At 33.2% G+C, this 27,518-nt stretch overlaps 1 protein-coding gene and 1 long non-coding RNA gene across 5 annotated transcripts in view; one reads left to right on the forward strand and one right to left on the reverse strand.

The window, feature by feature from the left end:
- Window positions 1-451: 451 nt before the first annotated feature.
- On the reverse strand, window positions 452-9,345 carry LOC112486159. The gene is made up of 3 exons (XR_003048660.1): window positions 9,260-9,345; window positions 3,849-4,010; window positions 452-540 (listed from the first exon to the last, which is right to left on the reverse strand). It is a non-coding gene; the product is annotated as an uncharacterized LOC112486159 (long non-coding RNA).
- Window positions 9,346-9,368: 23 nt separating this feature from the next.
- RNPC3 (RNA binding region (RNP1, RRM) containing 3) overlaps window positions 9,369-27,518 on the forward strand; it is a 36,307-nt gene continuing 18,157 nt past the window's right edge. For 2 of the 4 annotated variants that reach the window (XR_001517626.2, XR_001517625.2), the window contains exons 1-12: window positions 9,517-9,708; window positions 11,363-11,410; window positions 15,259-15,377; window positions 16,137-16,220; window positions 16,634-16,745; window positions 17,822-17,890; window positions 18,874-19,016; window positions 21,942-22,067; window positions 23,088-23,239; window positions 25,498-25,659; window positions 26,698-26,792; window positions 26,889-26,947. Coding sequence is in view for 2 of the 4 variants with exons in the window: in XM_006919573.3 (XP_006919635.1) it covers window positions 9,517-9,708; window positions 11,363-11,410; window positions 15,259-15,377; window positions 16,137-16,220; window positions 16,634-16,745; window positions 17,822-17,890; window positions 18,874-19,016; window positions 21,942-22,067; window positions 23,088-23,239; window positions 25,498-25,659; window positions 26,698-26,792; window positions 26,889-26,947 (1,361 nt within the window). In the remaining 2 variants the exon portion in view is untranslated. Of the gene's footprint in view, window positions 9,709-11,362; window positions 11,411-15,258; window positions 15,378-16,136; window positions 16,221-16,633; window positions 16,746-17,821; window positions 17,891-18,873; window positions 19,017-21,941; window positions 22,068-23,087; window positions 23,240-25,497; window positions 25,660-26,697; window positions 26,793-26,888; window positions 26,948-27,518 lie in introns of all 4 variants that reach the window. The other 2 variants (XM_006919573.3, XM_025052259.1) reach the window with 2 other exon arrangements.

A 27,518-nucleotide genomic window follows, 5' to 3' on the forward strand; every position in this document is an offset into this window, starting at 1 on the left:
CACTAGTTACTATGAGGAGAGCAGACTGCAGGGTATGTAGAGTGAAAGTAAGGAATCTGATTAGAAGGCTATTATAACATTTCAGGTAAGAGATCGTTATGAAGTCTATAATCTAATCAAACTTACAAATAACTATAATACAAAAAAAAAAAAAAAACTGTAAGTATCCTACCAGAAAAAATTAAGTATATAGGAAATCAAAGGAAAGGTCACATTTAGACAGGGATCAAGAAAATTATCATTAAGGTGGTGGCATATGCAATATATTTAAATACAGAAACAAGAATATGTGTCTTCAAGAAAATGTAAATAGTTCAACTTTACTGTAGCATAAGGTGAATATGAGTGAAACATAAATTAGAGTCAAATAATAAAGGGACTCAGAGGATTAGGGAGATAAAAAATTAATCTCTCCTTTACTTATTTTTCTTCTCTTTGCTTACTTACGCAGCTTCGAGGGAGTCTTTATAATACTCAGTTACCTGCTGGTTTCCATCCGTCCATGTGGTTGGTGTGTCTTTTTAAATGTCCTTGAGAGTGCTGGGCACAGAAAAAGTTATTCAGAAATAATTAATAAATCTTCTCAAAGACCACCAAACTGTGACACAACCATAGTCTGACCAAGTTATGTTTATTAATTTGCTGAAGTAAGAGATTCCATATCACTATAACTACAGGGCATTTCACCAAAACAAAGGAAGGAAGCCAGTGTTCTTATCGGTTTAGGGGCAAGTTGGAGTTTAAGTAAAATTTAAATGAATAGTTCTTTGATAGACTGAAAGCAAAGCAGGGCTGGTTAACATCAGGGATGGATTGAGAAGTGGGCTGAGTCTTGTTCCCTTGGAAACTACAAAGTTAAGACAAATAGGGAATCTTGTGTCTGAAAACATATTATCTGAAGCTTTGCACCTGGGTAGGAAATCGAGGCTGCTTTGCTGTGTTAAAGTGACTGCACAGTTCAGTTCTCCAAGAATTATGGGGATATTCCCATCTCACTAATATTACTTGGAAAAGCAAAGTTTCTCATAGTCTATGATTTTAGGGAACAGTTTTTCCAGTGGTATGCCACTGGAGTTAACAAAAAAAGTTTTTTTGCAACTTTACACCAGTATAACTTTTAACATTAATATTTGATTTATTTTTTTATTATATTTAAATAATTTATTATATTTTGTAAAATGAAAAGAGAAAAAAGCAGACAAAGATCTTTAAGGAACCATAGAATACAACTATTGAATTAAAATATTGATTAAACATACTTAAATACTATTTGTAATTACAAGTATTGAGTATTTTTTTTTAAATACTAATATATTTAGTCACAGGTCAAGAAAATTAGTAAGATTAGGTGTTTGATACTAGTAAAGCAATGACAGGAGACTAGACTTTGAGTGGCGAGTACACAATGATGTATTATAAAATTGTACACCTGGAATTTATATAATGTTATTAACCCATGTTACCCCAATTGACTTATTAAAACACAATTTTAAAACGCTAGTGTTGCCTTAAATGTTGAAATTCAATTTAAGGTTATGAAGCAGGAGCATGCCTGTCTTGGGCATGAATGAGACAGAGAGCAGAGGAGCTTAGAGATGTGAGTGGAGACAAACTGCTATTTCTTCGGGCCACTTGTGAGCTAATTATCAGCTCTGAGCCTTTCTGGAAAATAACTGACATCCAGGCCAGCAAATCATGGTAGGAGATAGCTGGACTCTACGTGGATAGGGTCCTACCCAAGAGAGTTATTTGCTTGGGCGAATGGCTCCAAGTGATTAGAAGCAATAACTGAAGGGGAATCAAAAGTGGTCAGCCAGAAATTGTATCACCAATATCATGAAACTGTATGGCAGAGATCTTGCAGGACCCTTTAAAGGCCCACCAAAGTGCCCTACTTATTTGGATGTCATGAGAGAGGAAATCAACTGCCAAGATAGAAAGATAAGCTTGGAGCAGAAAGAGAAGATGAAGGAACATAGGAAAAAAAAAAAAAAAAAAAAGATTATGCCAGCTTCCCCACTATAGGTTCCCTTGGAGAAGAGTATAAGCTTAAGAAGTGAAATTAGTGTTTTAATTGGATTGAAAGTGAATCGTAATACAAAATAATGGCTTGTTTTTAAAATTAAAATGAATAAGAAAGTTAATGGATATGTCCATTAACTTTTAAAAATGGGAGATCTAATAAAACATGTTTGAAGCTATAAAACATTTTTTAGTAGCACCACGTGATCCACCTAATTCAATCAGTGAGCTAATTGATTACATATAGATGTTATTTCTATAAGATAGATTCTACTATGGACTGAATTTTGTTCCCCAAAATTTCATATGTTGAAGGCCTAACCCCGCAATGTGACTGTATTTAGAAAGGAGGCCTTTGGGAAGTAATTAGGTTTAGATGAGATCATGAAGGTAGGGCCCTCATGTTAGAACTAGTGACCAGATCTGTCTCTGTTTCTGTCTCTGTCTCTGTCTCTTTCTTAGTTCTCACAAGAACCTGACAATGCAGACACTCTGGTCTTGGAGTTTTATCTTCCAGAACTGTGAGAAAATAAATTTTTATGTGTAAGCCACCATTTTATGGTATTTTGTTATGGCAGCTTGGCTGACTAATGCAGATTCTGAAAAGCAGAATTGCTCAGTTAAAAGGCATGTTTATATTTTATTTGAATAAATGTTAAGGTTTATTTTTCTGAAAACTTGTGACAAAAATTTGCCCTCATATGAATACCGACATATGATTTCATGGCTACGTAAAATGTTTTGTTTTGGTTTGGGCTGGTTTTTATACAGATAATAAATCTACAAATGATGATGGCTGAGATCCACCCATAATCATTTCTCAATAAGTAATACGAGAAGATACTGACATTTTGTCTTTAACCAGAGTGATAATTTTGCAATAAAATCTTCCACCTGGTTTCTTAAAGTCATCATATAAATCCATGAATATGTAATCTTTAGTTGCCAGCAAGATGTATTTTAATTTCGTGTGAGTATAATTTATGTTTTAACATTCAGTGAACATTAATCTTTTTGTAAATTATATTAATGCTTGGAGGGTACAGAAATAAATACAGCAATTCCTGTCTTCAAGAAGCTTACCAGTAATGAAGAAATTATACACATACTCAATTATAATAAAATCTGTAATCATTTTTACTATAAAAATAAATGAGATGAAAACATAAATTTTGCCTTGTGAAAAGGAAAAATCTTTGATATTGGTTGTATGAAACTGCTAAGTTTTGGGGTGGTTTATTACACAAACAACTAAAATACTGAAAAGTTTACTTTTCAGTCTCCAGTCTCTGAATACAGAGCAGAGAAGCAGAGACGGTACTGACTGACAATAAGCAATTTAGTGAAATATATTTGAAGCACATGAGGAAAGTTAGGGAGCTAAAAAATGTAAATATCTGAAAAATGACCTTTGCATTTAGCAATGTGAAAGTCACTGATGACCTGGAAAAGCAACATTTGCATAGAGTAGTAGAGTTGTAAACTTGGTTGAAATAGACTACGGAGAATATGGGAGAAGAAAACTGGAGACAACAAATATAAACCACTATTTCCAGGACTTTGCTATATGGGTTTCCCCACTGTCCAAACGTGGAGCATCCTGTGACACCTTTCCTAAGCTGAAATGGCAGAAAACAAAGAAGCAATTGCTGTTAATACATATAGGAAAAAATTTTGAGCATTCCCAGACCAAAAATATACCTACTAAATCACACCAAATAACACATGAAACCTAAAATAACACTAACATATAGTAATAGCAATAATGATAAGTATATAGTCTATATAAAGTAGAAATAGTATTTGTATAGCATAGTTTTACTTACAAGTGAGCACTGCCTCTGTAACTGCTCATTGTAAAACAAACGTTGACAGCTATTTTTGTGAAAATCCTCTTCGATTTCTTTCGGTTAGCAAAACAGGCACTAATATAAGTCTTTTGTAAAAGCCAAGTGGCATAAAGTAAACTTTTGAAAAGCAGGGGAAACCTGTAAACAGGAAGAGATAGAGTAGTAGCTGAAGAAATAAGTGGAAACATGAGGTTTATTATTATTTATTTGCTTTAATTTTTTAACCAAATGATAAATAATAGCATATTTATGCACTGATGGGAATGATTCAGTAGTATACATGAGGAGTTTTCCCAAGTGAGAGGTTGGCTTAACCAAGGAGCACAGGTGTTAAGTAGGATTGATGGGTATAGAAGTCCTCAATTTTTTTTCAACGAGATCAAGAAACAAGGTAATCATCTAAGACTATAGGTGGGAAGAAGGTTCAAGGTTAGAGGAGAAAGAAGAAAATATGAAGTCGAATATTTGCTGGAATCAGGCCAGACAGAAAATGAGCTAGGACAATAGGCGAGATGGTGTGTTTTGAAAACCAAGAGAAAATGGCATTTCAAAAAGACAGTGGCAAATGTGTCAAGTGCTGCTTAGAAGTTAAGAATGAGAACTGAAAAAGTCCACTGCAGTGAGTGGAAGGTTAAAAATTTGAGGATAATTAATGGTTCTGTCTAGATGTTTGGCTGTAAGGGAGAGGAGAATGCTTTTGACAAGAAGTCAGGGAAAGAACTCAAACAACTCATTAACAACAACAACAAAAAAATCCAATTAAAAAATGGGAAGAGGATCTGAATAGACATTTTTTTTCCAAAGATATACAGATGGCCAATGGATACTAATTATGAGGGAGATGCAAATCATAACCAAAATGAGATACCATCTCACACCTGTTAGAATGGTTATTATCAAAAAGACAAGAAATAACGTGTTGGTGAAGATGTAGAGAAAAGGGGTCCTTTGTGTACCATTAGTGGGAATGTAAACTGGTACAGTCACTGTGGGAAATAGTTTGGATGTTCTTTGAAAACTTAAAAATAGGACTAACTTATGACCCAGCAATCCCACTTCTGAGTATTTATCCAAAAGAAACAAAATCACTATCTTGAAAAGATGTACCCCATGTTCATAGCAGTACTACTTGGAATAGCCAAGATATGGAAACAATCTAAATGTCCACAGATGGATAGATAAAGAAAATGTAGTATATACACAATGGAATATTATGAGCCATAAAAAAGAATGCTATCTTGCCATTTATGACAACATGGATAGAGCTTGAGGGTATTATGCTAAGTGAAGTAAGACAGAGGAAGACAATACTGTATGATCTTATATGTGAAATCTAAACAACAATAACAAAAAAAGCTTATAGATACAGAAAACAGATTAGTTGTTGTCAGAAGTGGGGGATAAGAAGTGGGAGAAATGGGTGAAGAGAGTCAAAAGGACAAACATCCAGTTATGAGATGAGTACATTCTGAGAATGTAATGTACAGCATGGCGACTATAGTTAATACTATATTGTATACTTGAAAGAAAATCATAAATCATCATAAGAAAAAAACTATATAAGGTTAATGGATGTTCACTAGACTTATAGTGGTTATCCTTTCACAATGCATACAAATATCAAATCATCATGTTGTATACCTGAAACTAACATAATGTTATATGTCAATTATACCTTAAATTAAAACAAAAAAAAGTCAGAAAAAATGGTATAAACTCCTTTCTCCATTTTAGTTCTCCAAGGCCTTCCAGAAATAGGCCCCAGCACTTCTCCTGGCTTCATGTGAAAAAAATAGGGAGTTTGGAGAAACTACGCTACCAATGTTGGGTAATAACGATATCCAAATATACACATGGCCACGTGAAGACAATTGGAGACACAAACCAAAGGAAAGGCTACAGGGGAAAAATAAAATAGCTACTCTTGTCTGAAAAGGTAATCAGTGATACAGAGAGATCTGATAAAGATGAACTCTAAAACACTACATTAGCAGAGGCCTCCATCAACAGATAGAACCAGAGAGAATCAGAGTGAGGGAAAAACCCAACAATTGGTCAATGACCTAATACTCCCAACCTCCACACTTTCCCTCCTCTCACCCCTCTACAAAGAAGATCGAAACTCAAAGAGAGTTTCACAGTTCTCAAACTGTGTGCTGAGACTTCTCAAGTGCCTCATATACCTTAGAAGGGTACTATGAAATATTTAAAATATGTGATGGAAACAGCAATACTCGCTATTGGCCAGATATTCCATGAACTACCAGCTTGAGATACTGATCAATTTCAAAATTAGATCCTATCAAATTCCTTTTGAGAATGTTGTATTCTTGCAAAGCTAGGTTTTGGGCTGTTGCTTTTGTAAAGAACAGTGCCTATTAAAATGAGGCAGAAAAGAAAGCAAGGTGTCACCTAGGGATGATGTGAAAAAATTATTGAGGAAGTTTGGGACTCTCTGGACTATATACCAAGAAAGAGAATGAGAAAGGTACATCCCAGAGCAGACCACACCCACCTTCACTCAAACATGAACGAGATGAAAGCAAATCATATTTTCCTCAGGTCAAGCCTGATATGAGGGTAATGTAAGAACTGAGACCTTAATGGAGTTTAAAATTAACATTTCAAACTGACTTGGACTATAAATAACTGAAAGTGACCAAGAAATTATGAAATCTGTCTAAGTTATTGTCAAGGGGAGGATGAGGCAGATTTAATTGAATACAACTAAAAGCAATTAAGTGGAGAGAAAATAAAATTCTGTCATGTCACTATCCTACCGAGTTGTGATATCTCAATTATAGTACATAAGGACCATTAAACTTATCTTGATGTCCCATGTAGCAATTCTTGACCATAAGAAGCCTTGGTAAATATTAAATTAATCTATTCATGCATTCATTCATTGAACAGATATTTATGTCTGCTATGTGCTAATCATTTTACTAACCATGAGACACAAGGAAAAGCCTGCACAGGATAGCATTTGAAGTAACATGCCAAATCTAATCATAGTATATTGCTCTACTCTGTCTCTATTTTTTTTTCTCAAAGCACTTATTACTCTCCAAAATGTAACTCATCTATTTACTTAGCTACATGTTTTAGTCTGTCTTTACTACTAGAATTAAGAGCCAAGAGAGAAAAGATTAATTGGTTCTTCCTCTTCTCGATTCTCAATACTACCATACCCCATGGATCAATATGGAGCCCCCTTCTCTCTACCTACATTTTCCTTTAACCCTTAGATATAAATATTCTATGTTTTGATGCTACATATGTATCCAGCATTGACATTTCTCCAGAATGCTGTACTTACATATTTAACTGCCTACTTGAAACAAGGAAACTTTAAACAAGGAAACTAAATAGGTACTTTAAATGTAATATGTGTTCTTTCCTCCCCCATCCTCCACCACAGTCCCTAACCTAGTTACACTTTAGTTTTCTCAAGCTCACTGAACAGCATTATCATTTACCTAGTTTGGGGTACTAGTCAAAAATCCAGAATTTATCTTTAATTACTCTTCTTCATCTGCAATTCTATCAATCCTATTTCAAACTATATCTCAATTCTAGTTCCTTCTCTTCATGTCTACTATTACCAGACCTTTTGCCTGAGCTACTGCAATAACCCAATTGGTCTTCCTGCTTCTACCCTATTTTTCACACTGCAACCAAGAGAAAATTTCATATCTAAAATTTAATCAACACACAAATATATACACACACAACCCTACTAAAAATATGTTTCTAATTGCTCTTCAGATATCAAGACTCTAAACAAACCTGTAGAATTCTCATGGTCTGGCTCTATACACCTGACATTTGGGGGAGGGGGTTTCCCCATGTATTTTCTAGTTTTTATTAATACCTATCCTTTCCCTGCTGCCCAACTAATGCTTCCTTAGAGCAGAACTTTGATGTGTTGTTTACTGCTATATCTCTATCATCTATCTAATCAAGGAGCAAATAGCCATGTGTTGTATATAGACATTTCCATTGGTATAGACTGGATGTACCATGGTGGTCTCATAATATTACAATGAAGCTGAAAATTTTCTATCACCTAGTAACATTGTAGCCATCACATCAGTGCAATGCATTGAATCACGTCTGCGGTGAAGCTGGTATAAACAAACCTACTCTGCTACCAGTCATATAAAAGGATAGCACTTACAATTATGTATAATATATAATACTTCATAACACAATAAATGACTTACTGGTTTATGTATTTACTATACTAAATCTTTCATCATTATTTTAGAGTATATTCTTTCAACTTATAAAAAAAGTTTGCTGTAAAACAGTATACTATGTTATGCCAGCAGTAGCTTCATATGTCTCAAGTTTACCATATCTCATAAGTGTATCATTTTCTTTTGCGCTTGATTTAATCTCTGGTAGTTTTATATAGTAACATGTTATATAGGCTCAAAGCTTAGGAGCAACAGGATATACCATATAAGTTACCTGTGTAACCAGCTACACCATCTAATTTTCCATAAATGCACTCTATGATATTAACACAATGAAACTGCCTAAAGACACATTACTTAGAATGTATATCTGTTTAGAGGTGCACGACTGTAAAATGAGCAAAAATGCACCTTAGGCATTCAGACTATAGCAGCTGCACCTACAATAATACTTCTCTCTAGAATCCTCAAGGCCATCACTGTATGGAGTGAGGGAGACATTTCTGACTTTCTTACTGGGATATCTCTGCCTCATTCCATTCAGAAACTAGGCAGTCTAGTGGCTCAGAGTGTAAAGCTCAGTTGCACTAGAAAGGTTAAACCCCAGCTAATTTACTGACTGAAACATCTTTGTACGCGGCGTGTCCTCGAGTGTAAAATGGAAAAGAGTTGTGAGGATTAAATATGTGAGCAATACATATTTTTATATATTTTTACATATTTTATATATTACATATATAATTATATAATTTATTACTATATCACTCCCCAGAGGACACCAATTCTGTGACACGAACACCGGCCTGAAAGCACGTTTCTGTCTCAACATTTTGATCGTTAAACTGAGTTCTGACTGCATGGACCCTACTGAGCTGAAGAAAGAACTTGCTAACTTCAGGCTTTACTATCCCCAAACTGTAAAACCACATCCTATGATCTTACTCTCTTCGCCAGCCAGTCAAATGAGTTTTCATAACTCGCAAGGATTAGGAACCTAATCGCGCTGGCGCCACGCCCAGGCCCGCTCCTCCCTCCCACATGCGCAGAAGAGACTCCCCTCTGTCCTTGAGTTTCCAGCCTCCTTCGCTCTGTGGAGGTCTTTCGTCTCTTTTCCTTTTTTAACAACTTTTTTAACGCTCACACCGCTCTAGGCGAAGTTTCGTTTTTAATACCTTCAACAGCTACCTGGAATTTTAAATCACGTTGCTTTCCCATCATTGTAAAACCTCACACTCAGTCTGAGGAACCGGCCCCCCAAGAGGAGTCACCCGTCGGTGGCGCAAGTCTCGCGAGAAAGTGACCATCTCTCGCGATATTTCCTTGTTTCCAGACTCCTTAGCGCGAGACGGAAAAGTACTCATTTATCTCAGCTTCTGTTGACTAGCGCATTTTGCACTGTGGCTTCTTCGCTTGGCCTCCCCGTTGCTGTTTCTCCGAGGGAAATGGCGGCCCCCGAGCAGCCGCTACCAATGTCGAGAGGATGCCAGAGCTCTATTTCGCTTTCTCCGCCGCGGGGTGACCGAACCCTTCTAGTGAGGCACCTGCCAGCAGAGCTGACCGCTGAGGAGAAAGAGGACTTGCTGAAGTATTTTGGGGCACAGTCGGTGCGCGTCCTGTCAGATAAGGGGCGACTGGTAAGGGCGCGCCGGTCCCTAGCTTCCTGGGAAGGCCCTGGGCTGGTTACCCGGCGTGTGAGAGCTCTGACAGAGGAAGACAGAACAGAGTGGGGATGTAGTGCTTGTGTAGTGGGGGCTTTCCTCTTTTCAAAATACCTTGCGTGCCAAGTGAAGTTTTAATTGGCTCAAGTGTAAATTAGTCATAGCCATGCGGAAAAGGGCAAGTGAGAAAGGCAAGGCAGAAGAATGGAAAATGACTTAGTTTTGTACCCTTTTCCGACCCATCCTGAGAATCTCAAAACTCTTCTGAATTTTGGGGTATTTATCAAGGGTACTCAAAGAAATATTTAATAAAAGACAATATTTTTTAAAATATTGGTTCATTTATAAGCCAGTGTTAGGACAGTCATTAAAATAGACACTTTTTTTAATGTCTCTGTTTTATAGTAGTAACTTTAAGTAAGTTACAGAATTTCTACTAAATTTTTGACAGAGTTCTTAATAAAAATTTTTCCGACAGAATTCTTTGGGGAACAATATTTTAAGGCTGTTAAAGTTCGTACACAGGAATTTACACAGTACACTATTTTCTTTTATACCAGAGGATGTTTTAGAAGGATTTCTTTACATTAAAATAATAATGGCGACGTTAAGTTTCTGCGAGATTGCCTTTGATGGGGCAAAACATCAATGGTTTTTAAAGTCTCCCCAGTTATATGTGCAGCCAGAGTTGAGAATTACTGATATGAAAAAGACCAATTTTGATCCAAGTGTCACATACAGTAAGTCTTCATTTAAAGTTGTTACTAGGTTCTGCAACTTAAAGCTAAGTGATATAACCAATCTAATTTTACCATAGGCTAATTGATATAAGCAAGAGTTAAGTTCCCCAGGCATCTCATCAACAATATAAGGAAAGGACTTTGAACAAAGTGAAGTTACCCAAGGACATGCAGTATACCAGCAAATACAAATGTTCTGTGATTCAGTTTAAGTATACTTAATTACGTCATCTTGGATCAGATTAGACAAAATTAGTAATGTGCAATGTAATTACTCGACCTTAAATGCTTTAATAAGAATTAACAAGAACTCTTCCTTAGCATAATTCATTTACTTTTGACTTATGTTCCTTTTCTGATGATTTTAAAAATATTTACAATTTATATCTAAAAATAGGGTTCTCCCATCAAACCCTTATTACAAAGATAAAACAAAGAAAACATTCACTTGAGTAATGATTTTCTGTTGGTGAACATTTTTAAGCTCTGCAGTTGGCTGTATGGAGGAAAGTTTAAGATCTTTATATGTGTTATAAAATGGGAGATATATTTTTTGTGTGTGTGTGTTAAGGGCGGTCCGCTGTATAGCAGTGGTTTTTAAACTTCTGGTCTGTTGAAGTTTTGGGAAGTATATATAAAACATGCTTTGTGTGCGTGTGTGCATACTTTTATATAAAAAAGTCTACACAGTCTTCAAAGAAGTCTGATCCAAAAAAAGATTCAGAACCACTATAATGAAATTAGTAGCCATAGCTTAAAATGATCTCGATTTTCCATCCTTTTCCAATATTTTATTAATGCATGAAATCACTGTTACCTAGTAAAATATCAGACTTCCATATGAGAAACTGAAAATATTAGAAATAATTTGTATCTTAATTCTTTTTCAGAAACATACAGCTTTTGCTACTTTCCCTAATGAAAAAGCAGCTATAAAGGTATGACTTTTTCTTTACTAGTTAAGTTAGCAATTTCCTATTATCTAATATTGGTTCAAAAATGAAACATAATGTTAAATTATAGTTTTTAAAAGTTAAAGTTTGTATTTCAAGATTTCTCCCCACAGGCTACATTTAGTTTGTTATTTAGCAGATTTTACCTATAAGAATGGTTGATAAACTGGAAAGAAAATTAAAGTCAATTTATAATCTCATATGTAATTAAAAATAAGTTCTAAAGGATGCAAAGATTGTTAACTATCTCTGTAACTGTTGCAAGGCAAGATGTTTTAAGTATTAAAGGGAGAATATATATGTGTATGTATTTTTAAAATCCTAGGGAATCATTTGCAAGGGAGGTTACCATTGATGTAGACCTTTAATCATTAATTGGATTTGAGATGAAAACAAAGGGAAATTTACCTTCCCAGTTTGTAGAACACTAAGTTGAGCTATAGGGCATGGAAAGTTTTAAGTGGAGCAATAGCTATGGATTGAAATGGAAATAGGCCTTGCAGGATAGGTCGAGTCTAAATTTAGATGGAAGTTGAGGGAGGAATTGAATTTTGTTTAGTAAATATTCTGAAGGCACTTGATACTTTTGAGCTATTCAGTGAGTTCATGTAATGGGTTGGATGTAGAAAAAGATTAGAGGTAGAAAGACCAAATGGAAAGCCAGAACAACAGAAATGTTATAAAGGCCAAGACAAGAGACAGGATCTGAATAAGTTAGTAAGAAGACATTAGCTGACATGAGGGGCCGGATTCAGAAGATGTTTGCAAAGGTAGTCTGTTAACTTTGAGGAATCAGTGGGCTACTTCTGTGGAAATATTTTTAAAACAGTTAAAAATATGGGCTCCTAGAGTTGGGGCAAAGTAAAAAAAAAAAAAAAATGGAGTTTCTTCAACTAGGTGAGGGGATATGGTTGCCATAAGGAAGATAAGCCAGGAAGTAAGACTGGCATAGAGAAGTTAAAAAGGAAGTAGAACTAGAAAATAAACTATCATGAATGAAAAGAGAAGAGCATTTTAAGAAGGTGATATGGTCTGATGACACAAAATGAGAAACGAACACAATTAGTAAAGGACTTTTTATTGTAAACGATAGAAATGATCCAAATCCTCATCAATAAGGGGAAGGAACACCTTAAATCATAGTATGTCTGTACACTGGACTACAGCTTTTGGAGAATGAGTTCAAATGAATATGTATTAATGAGGAATGTAACCCAGATAGAGTACATGAACAAAGTTGCAAAATATTATATATAATGTAACCTTGGGATTTTAGAAAACTAATGGTATGTATGTTAGTTTATGCATAGAAAAAAATGTGGCAGAACTTTATACCAAATTGTTAACAAAAGTCTCTCTCCAAGGGTGAAATAAGACTTTCAGGTTGTATATATTTTTCAATGTATAGGATTTTTTTTCAGAAAAGACTTTGTTTAAATACAGCATTAAGTTATAAATAAAATATGATAATGAAAACCACATTGTTTTAGGGTCAAGATTAACTTGAAGAAGAGTACATGGAGTCAGTGTCTTTGAAAAATACTTATGAAGAGAAGGAATGAGAAGATAAGAGCAGTGACAGGATTTGTAGGCTAGAGTGCAATTGACTGATCAATTTTAAATAAAACAAGGGAGAGGAATTATTAAGAATAAAGCAAATATCTGAGATAGGGAAATTAGTTAACATTAAAAGTGAAAAACCATAAATCTTTGAAAACAAGAGAATGCGTGTGACACCCATTTTGAAAGGAAGAAAAATGCAATTCAGCTTACATACCTGTGTTTCAGATAATCAAAGGTTAACTAGTAGTAGTGAAGAGGTCTAGAGGTAATTTAGGGACTTGAAAATTGTTGAAATGTTTTAAAACTTGCTTTGTATAATGAAGGAGTCAAAAAAGCATGCATAAAGATGGTAAAATAAAATCATAGTCCCAGCTAAGGGATTATACTTATATTTGTTCAAAAAAAAATATGAGGTGTCTGCTATGTGCTCACTGATTAAAACGAAGATTTATACCCTCATTGGGGCTCACATTCTCAAAAGGGGAAACGGACCATAAATAATAAACTCAATAATTTTTTTAATATTTTAGAAAATGATAAATGCTATGAACAACAGAAAGAGCAACAGGATCAGGAGTGCTGGGTAGGGAGGGTTAAGTTGCAGTTAATGTGGTTAGGGCCATAATTAACAATTTGAAGGAGGTAAAGGAAGTTAGCTAAGGGAATATCTGGGGGAAGTGCATAACAGTAAGAGAAATAGCTGAAACAAGAGCTCTAGTATAGGAGCATGCCTTTCATGTTTAAGTAAGCCAGTGTGACTGAAGCAGACAAAATGAGAGGGAGGTAATTGGCTTTGAAGTCAGAGAAGTAATAGATGCCATATCATGTATGTATTATAAGGAGCCTAGATTTTACTCTGAGTAAAATGGGGAGCCACTGGGGTATTTTGAGCAGAGCAGTAATGTAATCCAACTTAAATATTTAAAAGGATCATTTGACTGTTGTATTGAGAATAGATGGAAAAGAGTAAAAATGAAATCTGTTAAAAGATTATTGTGATAATTCAGTCCAGAGATGATAGTTGCTTGGCCCACAGGGGTAGCAGTAGGGGTGGTTAGAGTCCAAATATATTTTGAAGGTAGAGATAGACAGGATTTCTTGATAGCTTGGATATGCAATATGGGAAAGAAAAGTTAAGGATGATTCCAAGATTTTTGACTTGAGTAAGTAGAAGAGTGGAGTCACCATCGACTGAAATGGGGAAAGTTCCAGATGGAGAACATTTGGGGGAAAGGGGATAGAAGATTAGTAGTTACATTTCTGAAATTTCGTTTTTGAGAGAGACATAAGAGTTTCTATCCAATATTTTAGATATATGTTCCTGGACTTTCAAGGTGAAGGTTTGGGCTTAGGTTATAAATGGAATCATCAGCATAGCGATGCCATTTACATTTAAGATGCTGGTTTAGATGACTAAGAAATTAGATAGAGAGGACTAATAATAGAGCTCTGGAGTATGCCAATATTAAGAGTTTGAGAAGGCACAAGCCAGAGATTGAGGATTAGAAACCAGTGAGCTAAGAAGAAAACTATAGGAAGTATGATATTTTGACAGCAAATGAAGACCATGTATCAAGGAGAGAGTGAGTGATGTGGATGATCCAGTAAAGGACAAAATTAGCAGTGTGGATAAGGACACCCCTTGTACAGTTCTGGATAGTGAAAGAGAGACCCTAGAGAAGGTCAATGGAGATTTAGTATCCAAGTCAAGCAACTGTGTTTAGGTTAAAATATGGATAGTTAATATCATGATAACAGATGGAAGGCAGAATGAGTGGGTGCAAATGCTGGTAGATGGGAGTTATGTTGGGGATCTGAAGTTCTCATCTGGTTACTTTAGTCTTCTTAAAATAGGAAGCAAGGTCTTAAGCTAAAAGAATGGGCAAGGAATATTGTGAGGTGGAAGAACAGAGAGATTGGTAATAAAAATTAACTGAGAATGTGACATCATAAAGGTCTACCTCTAGTCTTGTGGTTTCGAATTAAAAGTGAGACTTAACAGGTTTATGGTGCTTGTCTTTCTAAACCATTTCAGCTGCCTGGGTATAGGCAGAGTTAGATTTAACCAGATGTAGTTTTGTTAAGTGATATGAAGCAGTCCCTTGAGTAGTAAAGCTTGGTAGCCTGATATTTAAAATGGTAAGAAATAACCAAGGAAGTGATAATAGTACTAACAAAGAACATGTGTAAATTATATTGTAGATCGTCTCTAACAAATAATTTTTGGTACAGTTATCAAATCTTTTACTCTTTGGTTCTTCCAACTGAAGGCATTGACAAGACTCCATCAGCTGAAACTTTTAGGTCATACTTTAGTTGTTGAATTTGCAAAAGAGCAAGATCAGGTTCATTCACCATGTCCCTCTTCAGGCACGGAAAAAAAGAAAAGGTATGTAGATAGTTAAGTTTTCCTAACGTTTTAAAGTGCTTTTATAATAAGTTGTATTGCTATTGGATTGTTTTCAGACTAACAGGTAAGTAATTTGAAATGATAAATGATGCATCTCTCTAAATGAATCTGGTATAATAAAACAATGTATTTATTTTTGTTCCTAGTTGAACATTAGGAACCTGAGTATTGATTTACTATTAGGAATTAATGCAAAGTGGGAATGCTAAAAAGCATTCGACTTTATGTGGAGGGAAAGTAGCTAGTATAAAGTCTTTGTTATATTGCAGATAGCAGGGTATCATGAATAGGCATGGCCTTTGAAACCAAGACTGGTATTGATTCCTAGCTATAATTCTTTGTAGTTATATAACCTTTACAAATTTTCTTTACACTAGTGTTTCTTAAAAACTAATTGGACCAGCTGCATCCTCTAAGATCTTGATTGGAATATTGTATACCACATAAAATTAAGGAGTATTTTTTGTCAGTAAGATCTGTCATGTCATCTTCATAGGGTTGCTGTGAAGAGTACATGAAAATTTGGCATGCTTTGTATAATATCTGGAATAGAGAAAGTATTCAGTAAAGGCTGATTCTATTTCCTTCCCTTTTCATTGATGTTTACTTGAGAAATGCATTAGTTTATTTATTATAAAGCTTTTCATAATGACATGTTTAAAAAGTTATGTTTATTCTGTATGTAAATTTTCACTCTATTTCTAAAAATAAGATCAACTTTGATTCTGTATGTCCTAGGTCTGATGACCCTGTGGAAGATGATAAAGAAAAGAAAGAACTTGGTTGTTTAACTATAGAAAATGGAATTGCACCAAACCATGGGTTAGCATTTTTTGTTTGTATTATTTTGTTCTTTTGGTTCTTTTGTTCTTGTTGCTCTGGATATATAAATTGCAAATAAGATAATTTTTTAAAGGGATATTTTATATGCTATATATGTTTTTAATCTATTGATCTAACATTTTGAGCTATAAGAGTTTGTCACTGAATTTGGTTCCATTACAATGTTCGGAGCTATAAGATAAGCTCTGATAAGAAATACCTTATTTTTTTTTAATACAATCAGCAGGCAAGTTTCTTTTTAAATGTACTTATTTAGATCTGTTAGGTACGAGGTAAATCTAAGAGAACTGAATTATTTGAACAGTTTTTGTATGTTATCAGGTTATATAAAACAAGTTATTGATATGAAACTTAATAAAGCATGATAAGCATTTAAAATTTTTTTTTTTTAGGCTGACGTTTCCTCTAAATTCATGCCTCAAGTATATGTACCCACCACCTTCAAGCACAATCCTAGCAAACATAGTAAATGCTTTGGCAAGTGTGCCTAAGTTCTATGTACAGGTAAGTAGAATAAAATTTACTTTCCTCAAAATAAATGCTTGTATAACTTGATGTTATTTTTCCATGCGAATTTTCATACTTTTTCATGATAATCACACTGATTCCAACAGGCAATGATATTACAGTATTTTAAAGGTGTCTTAGTTAGTTTGGGCTGCTATAACTAAGCCATAATAGGTGGCTTATAAACAACAGAAAATTATTTCTCACAGTTCTGGAGTCTGGAAGTTTGAGATCAGGGTGCCAACATGGTTGTGTTCTGGTGAGGGCCCTCTTCTCGGTTGCAGATGGGTGTTTTCTCTTTGTGTCCTCACATAGCCGCAGGTGTGAGAGAGCACTCAGGAGCCCCTTGAATAAGGGACATTAATCCTATTCATGGGGCCTCTACTCTACGACCTAATTGCTACTCAAAGTCCCCAACCTCTAATATCATCACATTGGGGCTTAGGTTTCAATATATGAATTTTAAGTAAATCTTTAATTTACTTAAAGATTCATCCATTTCAAAAAGTAATGAAATATTACTACATTCAAATAAATGCTTTAATAAACTATAGCAGAGGCATACTATTAGGTTTAGTATTAATAATACTATTAAACATGAGGTAATTTGGAAAATAATTTCTGGTAATTCTTTGTTATTTTAACATAAACCTTTAATGTAGAGATTTTTTCTTAAAAGAAACGACATAGTGGACCTCTTGGCAAATACTTGAAAGTATTGATAGTAATAGGATACTTTGAAATACAAAATATAGATGATGTTTATTTTCATTATTATACCTCTCTGTTTCACAATAATTGGGAAAAACAAATTTTGAGAAGATTTTACATTGCAAGAACATGACATTTTAATAATGAGAATAATAATATTTTAGAATTGGCAAACATTTTAGGAAAGCTAATCTGAGATATATCAATGCTTTGTTTTAGCACTATACTGGGATTATAAAGGTGAGAAGTGGGCTGGCCTCTGTACTAAATTAATAGTGTTATTGCAGAGTTTTTAAATACATAAAATGTATGAGTCAAATCATCATTTTACTATGTGATTTTAAATGCTTTATTACTTTAAGGTGCTTCATCTTATGAATAAAATGAATTTACCCACACCTTTTGGACCAATTACTGCACGACCTCCCATGGTAAGAAAGTTCATAGAATTTTCAAGATTCAAAATTTCTCCTGCTGAGGTGAGATTATTGAGGCTAAATTTTACAAATGTTGTGCCTCTAATGTGCACTGAAAAAAGATACAAATATAAAGTTAATGCAATGATAGTATTCAAGTGGAGAACTGAAAGTGGGAGAAAGCCAGAACATGAAAGAGGTGGTTTGTTCTGTAATAGAAGCTGTCATTTCTGCCAGTGTTGCTTAGTCCTTTGATCAAGAATAGGTTATATCTGTTCTTGGATAATTCCAGTTATTATTTTGCCATGATACTTTTTTAGATAATAGCAATGAAAAATTATTTTGAAACCTAACATTTGCATAGAAAATTTGCTTTTCTTTTGTATATTGTGGATTCACTGCTTTGCTAATGTGCATACTGTTAGCTTTGTGTAATTTTTCTTTGTAACCCCAACACTTCAATTCTAGGCACAATGCAGAAAAATTAGTTAAGATTATGCTAGCTGCAGTTAACAAAAAACCCTCAAATCTTAGTCACCTAACACAATATAAGTTATTTCTTGCTCATGTCAAGTCCATTCCAAAAGTGGTGCAGAATTATCTTCTGCTCTACTGAGTCATTTAAAAGACCTAAGTTGTCTTCACTCTGTGCATTTCTAGGGTGGTGAGAGCATTACCATGAAGCCTGCAGATCAAGAAGGAAGAGAGGATAATATGTCTGGAAGGTTTTTTTGCTAACATTCCGTTGGCTAAAAAATTCAGTTACATGGTGAAATCTAACTTCAAGGGAGGTTTGGAAATTTAGTCCAGCTAGTTGCCAAGGAAGAAGAAACAAGTGTTTAGATCAGCTACTAGTCTGCTACAGCAGGTGTTCCTTGAATCTGTTATAATGTATAAAAAAGGATCATGAGGTAGAGAGAGGTGAGAATCATGTATCTGAATGGAAATGATTTATTCTGTAAAATCATAAATTTTTGTTTGTTTGTTTTTTAAATTAGTATGAAGACTATATGCCATTGCATGCACCTCTCCCACCTGCATCTCCTCAGCCACCAGAAGAACCTCCTTTGCCAGATGAGGATGAGGAATTATCTAGTAAAGAATCAGAATACGAAAGCAGTGATGATGAAGACCGACAGAGGTTTGTAATTTCAAATAATATTTGTTTAAATCCCAAGGAACATAGAATATGCAAAGGAGATTTTCCTGCTCTTCTTAAATTTTGCTGTAATTCTTTGTAATTTGAGGACATTTTAATTTGTCCATCTCCAGCCCCCACCCCTCAAGCATATATAGTAGCTCTAGATTAAGACCGGAGACCAGATATTAAGACCTAAGGAAAACTTTTTGGATTATGAGTAATTTTTTAGATTGATGATTATGGTATTATAAAGTACAATTGATACTTGTTATTTGTGAATTCTGTATTTGTGACTGCCTACTTACTATAATTTATCTGTGACTCCAAAATCAGTAGTTTCAGTGATTTTATGGTCTTTTGTGCATGGGCATGTACAGAATGGTGAAAAATTTGAGTTGCTTTTGTACATGGGCATGTACAGAATGGTGAAAAATTTGAGTTGCTTGACATGCACATTTCTAGATGAGGTAAAACAGGTGAAATTCTGCCACCTTGTTTCAACCCTGATACTGTAAAACAAGTGTTATTTTCATGATCTCTTTAGTCCCATGTTTTTCACATTTTTGTGCTGTTTGTTGATGATTTTGCTGTTTTTAAAAAATGATCCCCAAGCATAATATTGAAGTGTTATCTAACTTTTCCAAGATCAAGAATGCTGTGATGTGCCTTATGGAGAAAATAAGTTGTGTTAGATAAGCTTTGTTCAGGTATGAGTTACAGTGCTGTTGACTTAAGTTCAATATTAATGAATCAATAGTATATATTAAATAATGTTCTCTTAAACAGAAACACATATAACAAGATGTGTATCGATCAGTTGTTTGAGCTGAAGCTTGTAAGAACCTAATCCCGAATTTCCCCTAGGGGCAATGATTCGTTATTTACTAATTTTTTATTTATGGAGACTTTATAGAATATAACTATCTGAAACAACAACAAGAATACTAGATTGTATTAATATTTTTTCCAGCTTATTGCCTTGGACTTTATTTACCTCAGGAAATTTCTAGAGCAATTCTGTAGGATTTCATTAACAAAAAACTATAGTAACTACTGCAGATGCATTTTTTAATTGGTTATTTTTGATGATCTACATATATTTTACTTAAAGATTCTAGTGAAGAGCAGTAAGTTGTTAATAGCGTTCAGATATCTGATCCACAATGTAGCCTAGAACAGGAATTGCTGAACATTTTCTCTATAGTGCCAAAGATTTCTGTTATAATGGAATGTGGCTGTGTTCCAAAAAGCTTTCTATTTACAGAAACAGGCAGCAGGCTTGATTTGGTCCTTGAGCTTCAGTTTGCCAGTCCCTAGCCTAGAAGACCGGTTTGGGCCTAGAAGACCGGTTTGGGCAAATGATGGGAATCATAAGTAACTATACATAGAAGAAGGCAGATACAGGAGTGATTGACATGTCAGAACCCAAGCAGAGAATCTGGGCAACATATACAAATAATTAGCAATTTGACTATTATTGAGTCAACATTCACTTAAGTAGTGGCTCAATATATATATTCTCTTTCTAGGGAGAGTTAAAATCAAAGTGTAAGTGGGACTGAAATTACATAATAGGGATGAATAGAGTGTTTGAATAGAGACATTCAGAAAGGCTGACAGTTCTTGATAGACTAACTTTCATTTGTTGTTAAAGAACAGTATAGAGTGTCGCGTTGGTTTAATTACTTATCCTCTGTAAATTTTACTTTCTTTATAAAAGTAATGGTAGCAAATAAAAATGCTTTACTTAGAGTGGCCAAAAACTTTTTCGTTTGTTTCTGTTTTTTTTTTTATTATGTTTACATTTTGCAAATAATTTATCTTGAGTCATAAGAACAAAGCCTTTAAATGAACCAATTTCTGGTTTTGTGTTTCTCTGTTATCTTCTGGAAATGTTAAAAAGAATGGTCTATTTATTTATTCAGTGAATATTTATTGGTTACCAAATGTATACCTGGAACTATCATAGAGACTTTGTGTAGTTTGGATGAGCAATTTATGAATATAGACCTGTGTTTTGTGTAAATGGATTTAGTCATAAAAATTTTGATAAACCATAGTTGTTAAGAGGTTTTAAAAATTCGCAGTTTATATTTACATTTTTCCTTGCTTAGAAAAAATTGTTTAAAATTTATTTTAAGCACACTTTTCCTTCCCTGCATTTTACTGTGTGTGTGTTTGTTTTGCTTTTAAATTGCACAAATGTAACTATGGGGAGGTAGAGTTGTAACTACTGGTTTTTGAGCTTCTCTGTGTCTGATCTTATGGAAGATATGAAAATGCCTAGACAAGACCTAGTCTAAATATTACTTATACTCAAAATGGAAATAAGCTTTGTACAGGGTATCAGTTTTCACACCTTGATTGTTACTTATAAACTACTTCAGAATATACTATTTGAAAACTTTGTTCTCAAATAAGTTACTTGTTTCTGTAATGACTGATTTGCAACAATTATGTACAAAATGTTTTTAATAATACTTCAGGCTCCCTTTAATAATTAGAATATGAATCAAAATAATTTTACCGTGTTTGTGAGGCCTTTTGAAGAGCAGTCAAGAAAAGAGCAATAAAGTTATATAGATTGTATTAGTGTACCATGTTCAGTTTTTTGACATCATGTCCAGCCATTTTATTTGGTCAACTAATAATTTTTATAATAGAATTTATCTTTAAAAGGTACATTTCAATTAAGTAAACTCTCAATTCCTTCAAAGTAAAGTGAAAATTGAACAAGGAGATTTAGAGCTTGTTCTTTTGTCAAATTGTTTATATCTTAATTGATGGCTTAGAAACTACACTTATGCCATACAAATTATTTTCTGATTTATAAGCCGAAATACATATTTAAGGGTAATAGAAACAGTAGTAAATAGCCATGCTTCTACATAAGGAAATCTTTTACCTTCACTTCCCCCAATGTAGAATGACCAAACTAATGGAACTAGCAAATCTTCAGCCTAAAAGACCAAAAACAATAAAGCAGCGCCGTGTGAGAAAAAAGCAAAAAATAAAGGATATGCTGAATACACCTTCATCTGTTTCACACAGGTAATTTTCTTTTGGGTTATGAAATAGGAGTTCTGTATGTACTTGTCTGCTTGCTCATCTTACATTATTTAAAAGCAATTATGGCAGAAATTTTACTTGCCTGTTTGCTGTGGAATTCTACATATTTTAATATCTTAATTGGATAAAATTGCAATTTTAAGTTCATTTAGTTTGTCTACAGTATAAATTTTCCTCGAACTTATAACTTAATAAATTGAGAAAGGAGTTTGTTAAAATTATCTTTTTAAAGGAATGAATCTTTAATCTTTTTGTCTTTTTAATTTCACGTTAAGTGTAAATATGATGTATGTTTCCCACCTGTATATGTTTTGACACATAGCTTTTAATCTCTATAGCAATACTGAACAATTAAAAATAAAATGAATCAAATTAAAATTTTCAATAGCTACATTAAAAGCATAAAAAGAAACATGAAGTGGATTTCAATATATTTTATTTTACCTATTATATGCAAAATATTATTCCAGCATATAACTAATATAAAAAGTTATTGAGATGGTCTACCTTTTTTGTACAAAGTTGTCAAAGTCTGCTGTGTATTTTATAGCACATTTTTATTTGGACAGCAACATTTCAAGTATTCATTAGCCTTAGGAGGCAAGTGACTACTCTATTGGACATCATAGCATTATGATATATAGAATACAGTGCATAAAAATGCTTATATTAAATATAGAGTAACTTTTTTGGCATATTGGTAAATATCCTGAAGTTTAGGTTCAGTATTCAAGTACTGTCTCTGTCATTTACTGAGTGACTATGCAATTTCTTAACATCTCTTCAATCTCCTTATCTATTTTAACTGGGAATTTAATAGTACTCATATTAGAACATTTGTTAGGGTTTATTGAATTATTAAATGTAAGTTACTTTGTGCAGCACCTTTAGTGTTGTGAGTACTTTATCAGTGTTAGCTTTTTAAATTTAAAATAAATATGAAATGTTTTAGTCAGAATTTGATTTGCAGTATAAAGTAATGCTGTGATTGTTTATAAACAGCAGTTTACATCCAGTGCTGTTACCTTCGGATGTTTTTGATCAACCACAACCTGTAGGTAATAAAAAAATTGAATTTCACATATCTACTGACATGCCAGCTGCATTTAAGAAAGATCTAGAAAAGGAGCAAAATTTTGAAGAACAAAATTGTGGTAAGCATATTCTACTTCTTTAATGTACTATGTAAAAATGCTCAATCAACTTTTTGTGTTAGAATTAAATTTTATATGTAATGTTTTTGTATCTTAGTATTCGTAAACTATATTTAAAATATGCAGTTAGGTCTACCTCAATATCATGGAATACTGTGCACTTTGAACTTTTTTTTATGTAATTAAAATGTGCTTAACAGTGAGGTTGTCAGTATTGTCTTTTGCTTGTAAAGAAGTGTAGGCTGAAATTTAGACTGGTTTTTGTTGATGTTTACACTAAAAATAGAAGAGTTTTTTGTATTGACTTATTTTTTCATTGCGTGTTAAATGTTATATTCAGTGGTTTTATTAATATGATTGTATTATTGGTTAAAAAAGCAAGCAGTATAACTCGTGAGTTATAGGTTTTATGTAAATGTTTTTCATCTATTGACCATGGAAGATTGTTTACCAATATACTATTCTTAAGTTTTAAGATAATTTATTGAAATTACAGATGTTTTTCTGCTTATTTTAGGCATTACTTTGGTTTTATAATATAAAGGCATTCCTTTATTGTTTAAATCTTAATTTTTGAAATAATATAAGCTTACAGAAAATGTAATCAAAACAGGAGCATATAAAGTAAAAAATTTTAAAGTTAACACCTCAAACCCCACTGTCCCCTATTCCAGTACTTAGAAATACCTACTGTTAATAATTTGGTTTATAGATAACCTTCCAGGCCTAATTCTATACATGTGTAAACACGTTTTCTCTTATTTCTTTTTTTAAATGGGCATCATATTTTACATAGTGTTCATCACTGACTCAGTAATGAGGCCCTAAGAACAAGTTAGACATGGTGACTGATATTTTGGAGTTTAAACTCTAGTGAGAGTAGCTTATTACGTCAGAACATAAAAATATACATTTTACTTTTTATGGCTGCATAGTACTTCATAGAATAGTTATATCAATCTTTATTTAATCATGCTCTGTTGATAGAAGTTGAGATTGTTTCCATTTCTTTTATTATTACTGAAAATACTAGAACATACATTTTTGTACATATATCTCTAAGCACTGGTATGAATATAGGATAGAGTTCTAGTAAGTATTGCAAATGTAGTGAGTAGAAAAACTGTAACCTATTTCAATTCCTGTCTCTAATGGTTAGTGAAAATATATTACCTTTTCACATAGCTCCTTTTTTGTTTGTTTCAATATTTTTTCTTTTTGTACATTTTCTTTTTTATCTCATGGCTAGTCACTCTTTGACACAAATTTTTATTTTTTTAAGCTTAATTTACACAAAGGCTTAGACCTGTGATGAAAGGGAGACAGTCATTCCATTCTACATCAATGTCAAATAGTAAGACTGTAATAACAGTAGAAGCAATTTAATTTTTTCTCTTATTGATATCTGCAGGCCACAGGTCTGATTATAGGTTTGTTTTTGTTTTGTTTTGTTTTTAATTTTTCTAATGAGTATGTAATTAAAATATGCAGATAATTCTTTACTTGTAGGACCACGATTAATATTTTTTTTTCTTTTTGCTGAGTGGAAGTTTAAAAGATTTTTTAGTATCCTCAAAAAGGAATATCTTATTTTAAGATGTTTATTGTAGCATAATGTGCTAATCTTAATCTTAATCATTTTAGAAAAGGTTGATAGTTGTTTCTCAGTATTCTGATATAGCTCTATGAAATCTTTATATAAATAATCTTGAATGACCACCTTTCATTAGCATAATACCTTTGATAATTATATAATTTATTTAATGAACTGCAAAATTTTTTCACACAATTATTAATAGGTTGGAGTGGGTAGGTTAAACAAAATACTGATTATTGCCCACAAAACACGTTCTACCTATCTACCTATTAAACATTTTATTTGATGCTCTTCTGGCACCTTAAACTAAATATGAACTAAATATGTCGAAAATGGATTTATTTTCTTTACACTTTCCAGGCTCTTTAGTCGGCACCACAGAGCATCTGTTTGGCTGTTCAGCTATTATCTATGGCTGTTTTCATGTTTCAGTGGCAAAGTTGAATAACCATGACAGAAACCGTATGGCCTGCAAAGCCTAAAATATTTACTATTTGCACCTTAACAGATAAAGTGTATCTACCTGTGTTCTAAAATACTGAGAAAAACACCACATGGTTTTAGCGCCAAAAGATAGATAACCTCAAAAATTAAAAATGGTACACTAAAATGGTTTTGAAGGGAGAGAGTTTTAATGGCTGCTATTAATCTTAACTCTTAGATTTACCTGCTACTGAAATCGATGCATCCAGTATAGGATTTGGAAAAATCTTCCCAAAACCTAATTTGAACATCGCAGAGGAAAGTAAAGAAGACTCTGATGAAATGCCATCAGAATGTATTTCTAGAAGGGAGTTGGAAAAGGGCAGAATTTCTAGAGAAGGTAAATTCATGAAATAATCAGCATTTATTCCATTTTATGTTTCTTTGACCCTTCAGAAACAAAGCAACAAATTCCTCATGTGATTTACCCATAAGGCACATACTTCAAAACATCTCTTCACTTAATGTTTTTGATTCTTAGTATTCATATTTCTAGAGAGGAAAGTATCTTTCAATACAATGTTTTCAATCCATATTTATTTAGAAAAAAATTCGTTTTTATCCCTAATACTTTTATATGACTGACACCTTAAACAAAGCAATGTGGCCCACACTTTGGAGTTCTAAATTCCAGTTGACAGACCACCACAGTACTGTGTCTGAGATTCATCCAAAGCAATTGTTTGTTTAAAAATAATAATTTTAATTATTTGGTGATTAGAAATCTTTGTTTAAAGATTTTATGTTCTAACATAGTTTTTTACTTCTAAAGGATTTTTTCTGATTTTGTAAATTTTAGGAAAATAATTTGGCGTTTTAGATTGACATGTAACACATTATAATTTTTTCCATAATAATGAGAAATAGGCTTCTAGTGAGCATTTTTGTAGGAACATTGTCAGGAGCCATTATCAGGAACATATTATTGACATGATATAGGAGTAGCTGTATAGGAATTCAGGATCCACAATCCTAAATACTTGATGATTATGTTTGAGTACTTCATTCTTAGGTTTTAATATGTTGGTGCCTGGTGCTTTGGGAAATTGACTTTAAGCAAAATAGTTACACCAATGATTGATAACATATTAATTTGCTTCAGTCTTTAATAAAGTAACTCATTTAAAGGAGTTTTAATAATAGATACTTTATTGGATAAATTTTAGTTATTCTAAATGCCTACAATTTTTAAACTAATTTTTATATTATCAGTTCAGGTTTTTAATTGGTACTTTTATCCCATTAGTAACATTGCTATTCTTAGTTTTCATAATTTTATAATGCTTATTTTGTCTGTTTAACAGTTATTATGGTATAGGATTTTTTTTAGGTGATGAAAATGTCTAAATTTTATATCCTTGTTTTGTTTTTAAATAAGAAATGGAAACACTTTCGGTTTTCAGAAGTTATGAACCTGGTGAACCAAACTGTAGAATTTATGTAAAGAATTTAGCTAAACATGTTCAAGAAAAGGTAAGTTGAAATTTATAAATAAATTTTTTTATGTTTTGCTTTTTGTTTTTACTGGACCTCCTTATTTGTCTTTTTTTGTTGTTGTTGAAATTCTAGGACCTTAAATTTATTTTTGGAAGATATGTTGACTTTTCATCAGAAACAGAACGGATAATGTAAGTGGCAGTCATATTCTCAAATTATGTTTTGTTTTTATCTGTTACAGAGTAACCCTTTTTTATCCCAACATTTTTTCTTTAGAGATAAAAATTATATGAAGAAATTACTTTTATGTATTGTGTAAATTTTTAGATGTCTAGATCAGGAATCAGCAACCTTCTTTGTAAATGGAAAGATAGTAAAAATTCAATACTTTTATTTATTGCAGTCCATATAATATCTGTTTCAACAACCCAATTCTGTCTTTGTAGAATGAAAGCAGCGATAAACAAAACATAAACAAATATTAATGGCTGAGTTCTAGTAAAACTATTTACAGAAACAGGCCTCATAAATTCCAGCCTCAATCTGCAGCTCTAGAGCAGTGGTTCTCAAACTTTAACGTGCATAAAAATCACCTGAAGATCTTAGTAAAACAGTTTTGTAAGTCCATCCCCAGATAGTCTGTTTTTCTGGGTTGAGGTATGGACCATAAATTTTTATTTCTGAAAGGCTCATATATGATACCAAATCTGCAGATCCAAAGACTACACTTTGAAAACTACTGTTTTAATATCTGATCCAGTA

This window comes from Pteropus alecto, unplaced genomic scaffold (genome assembly GCF_000325575.1).
Source record: "Pteropus alecto unplaced genomic scaffold, ASM32557v1 scaffold106, whole genome shotgun sequence".
Lineage (NCBI taxonomy): Eukaryota > Metazoa > Chordata > Mammalia > Chiroptera > Pteropodidae > Pteropus > Pteropus alecto.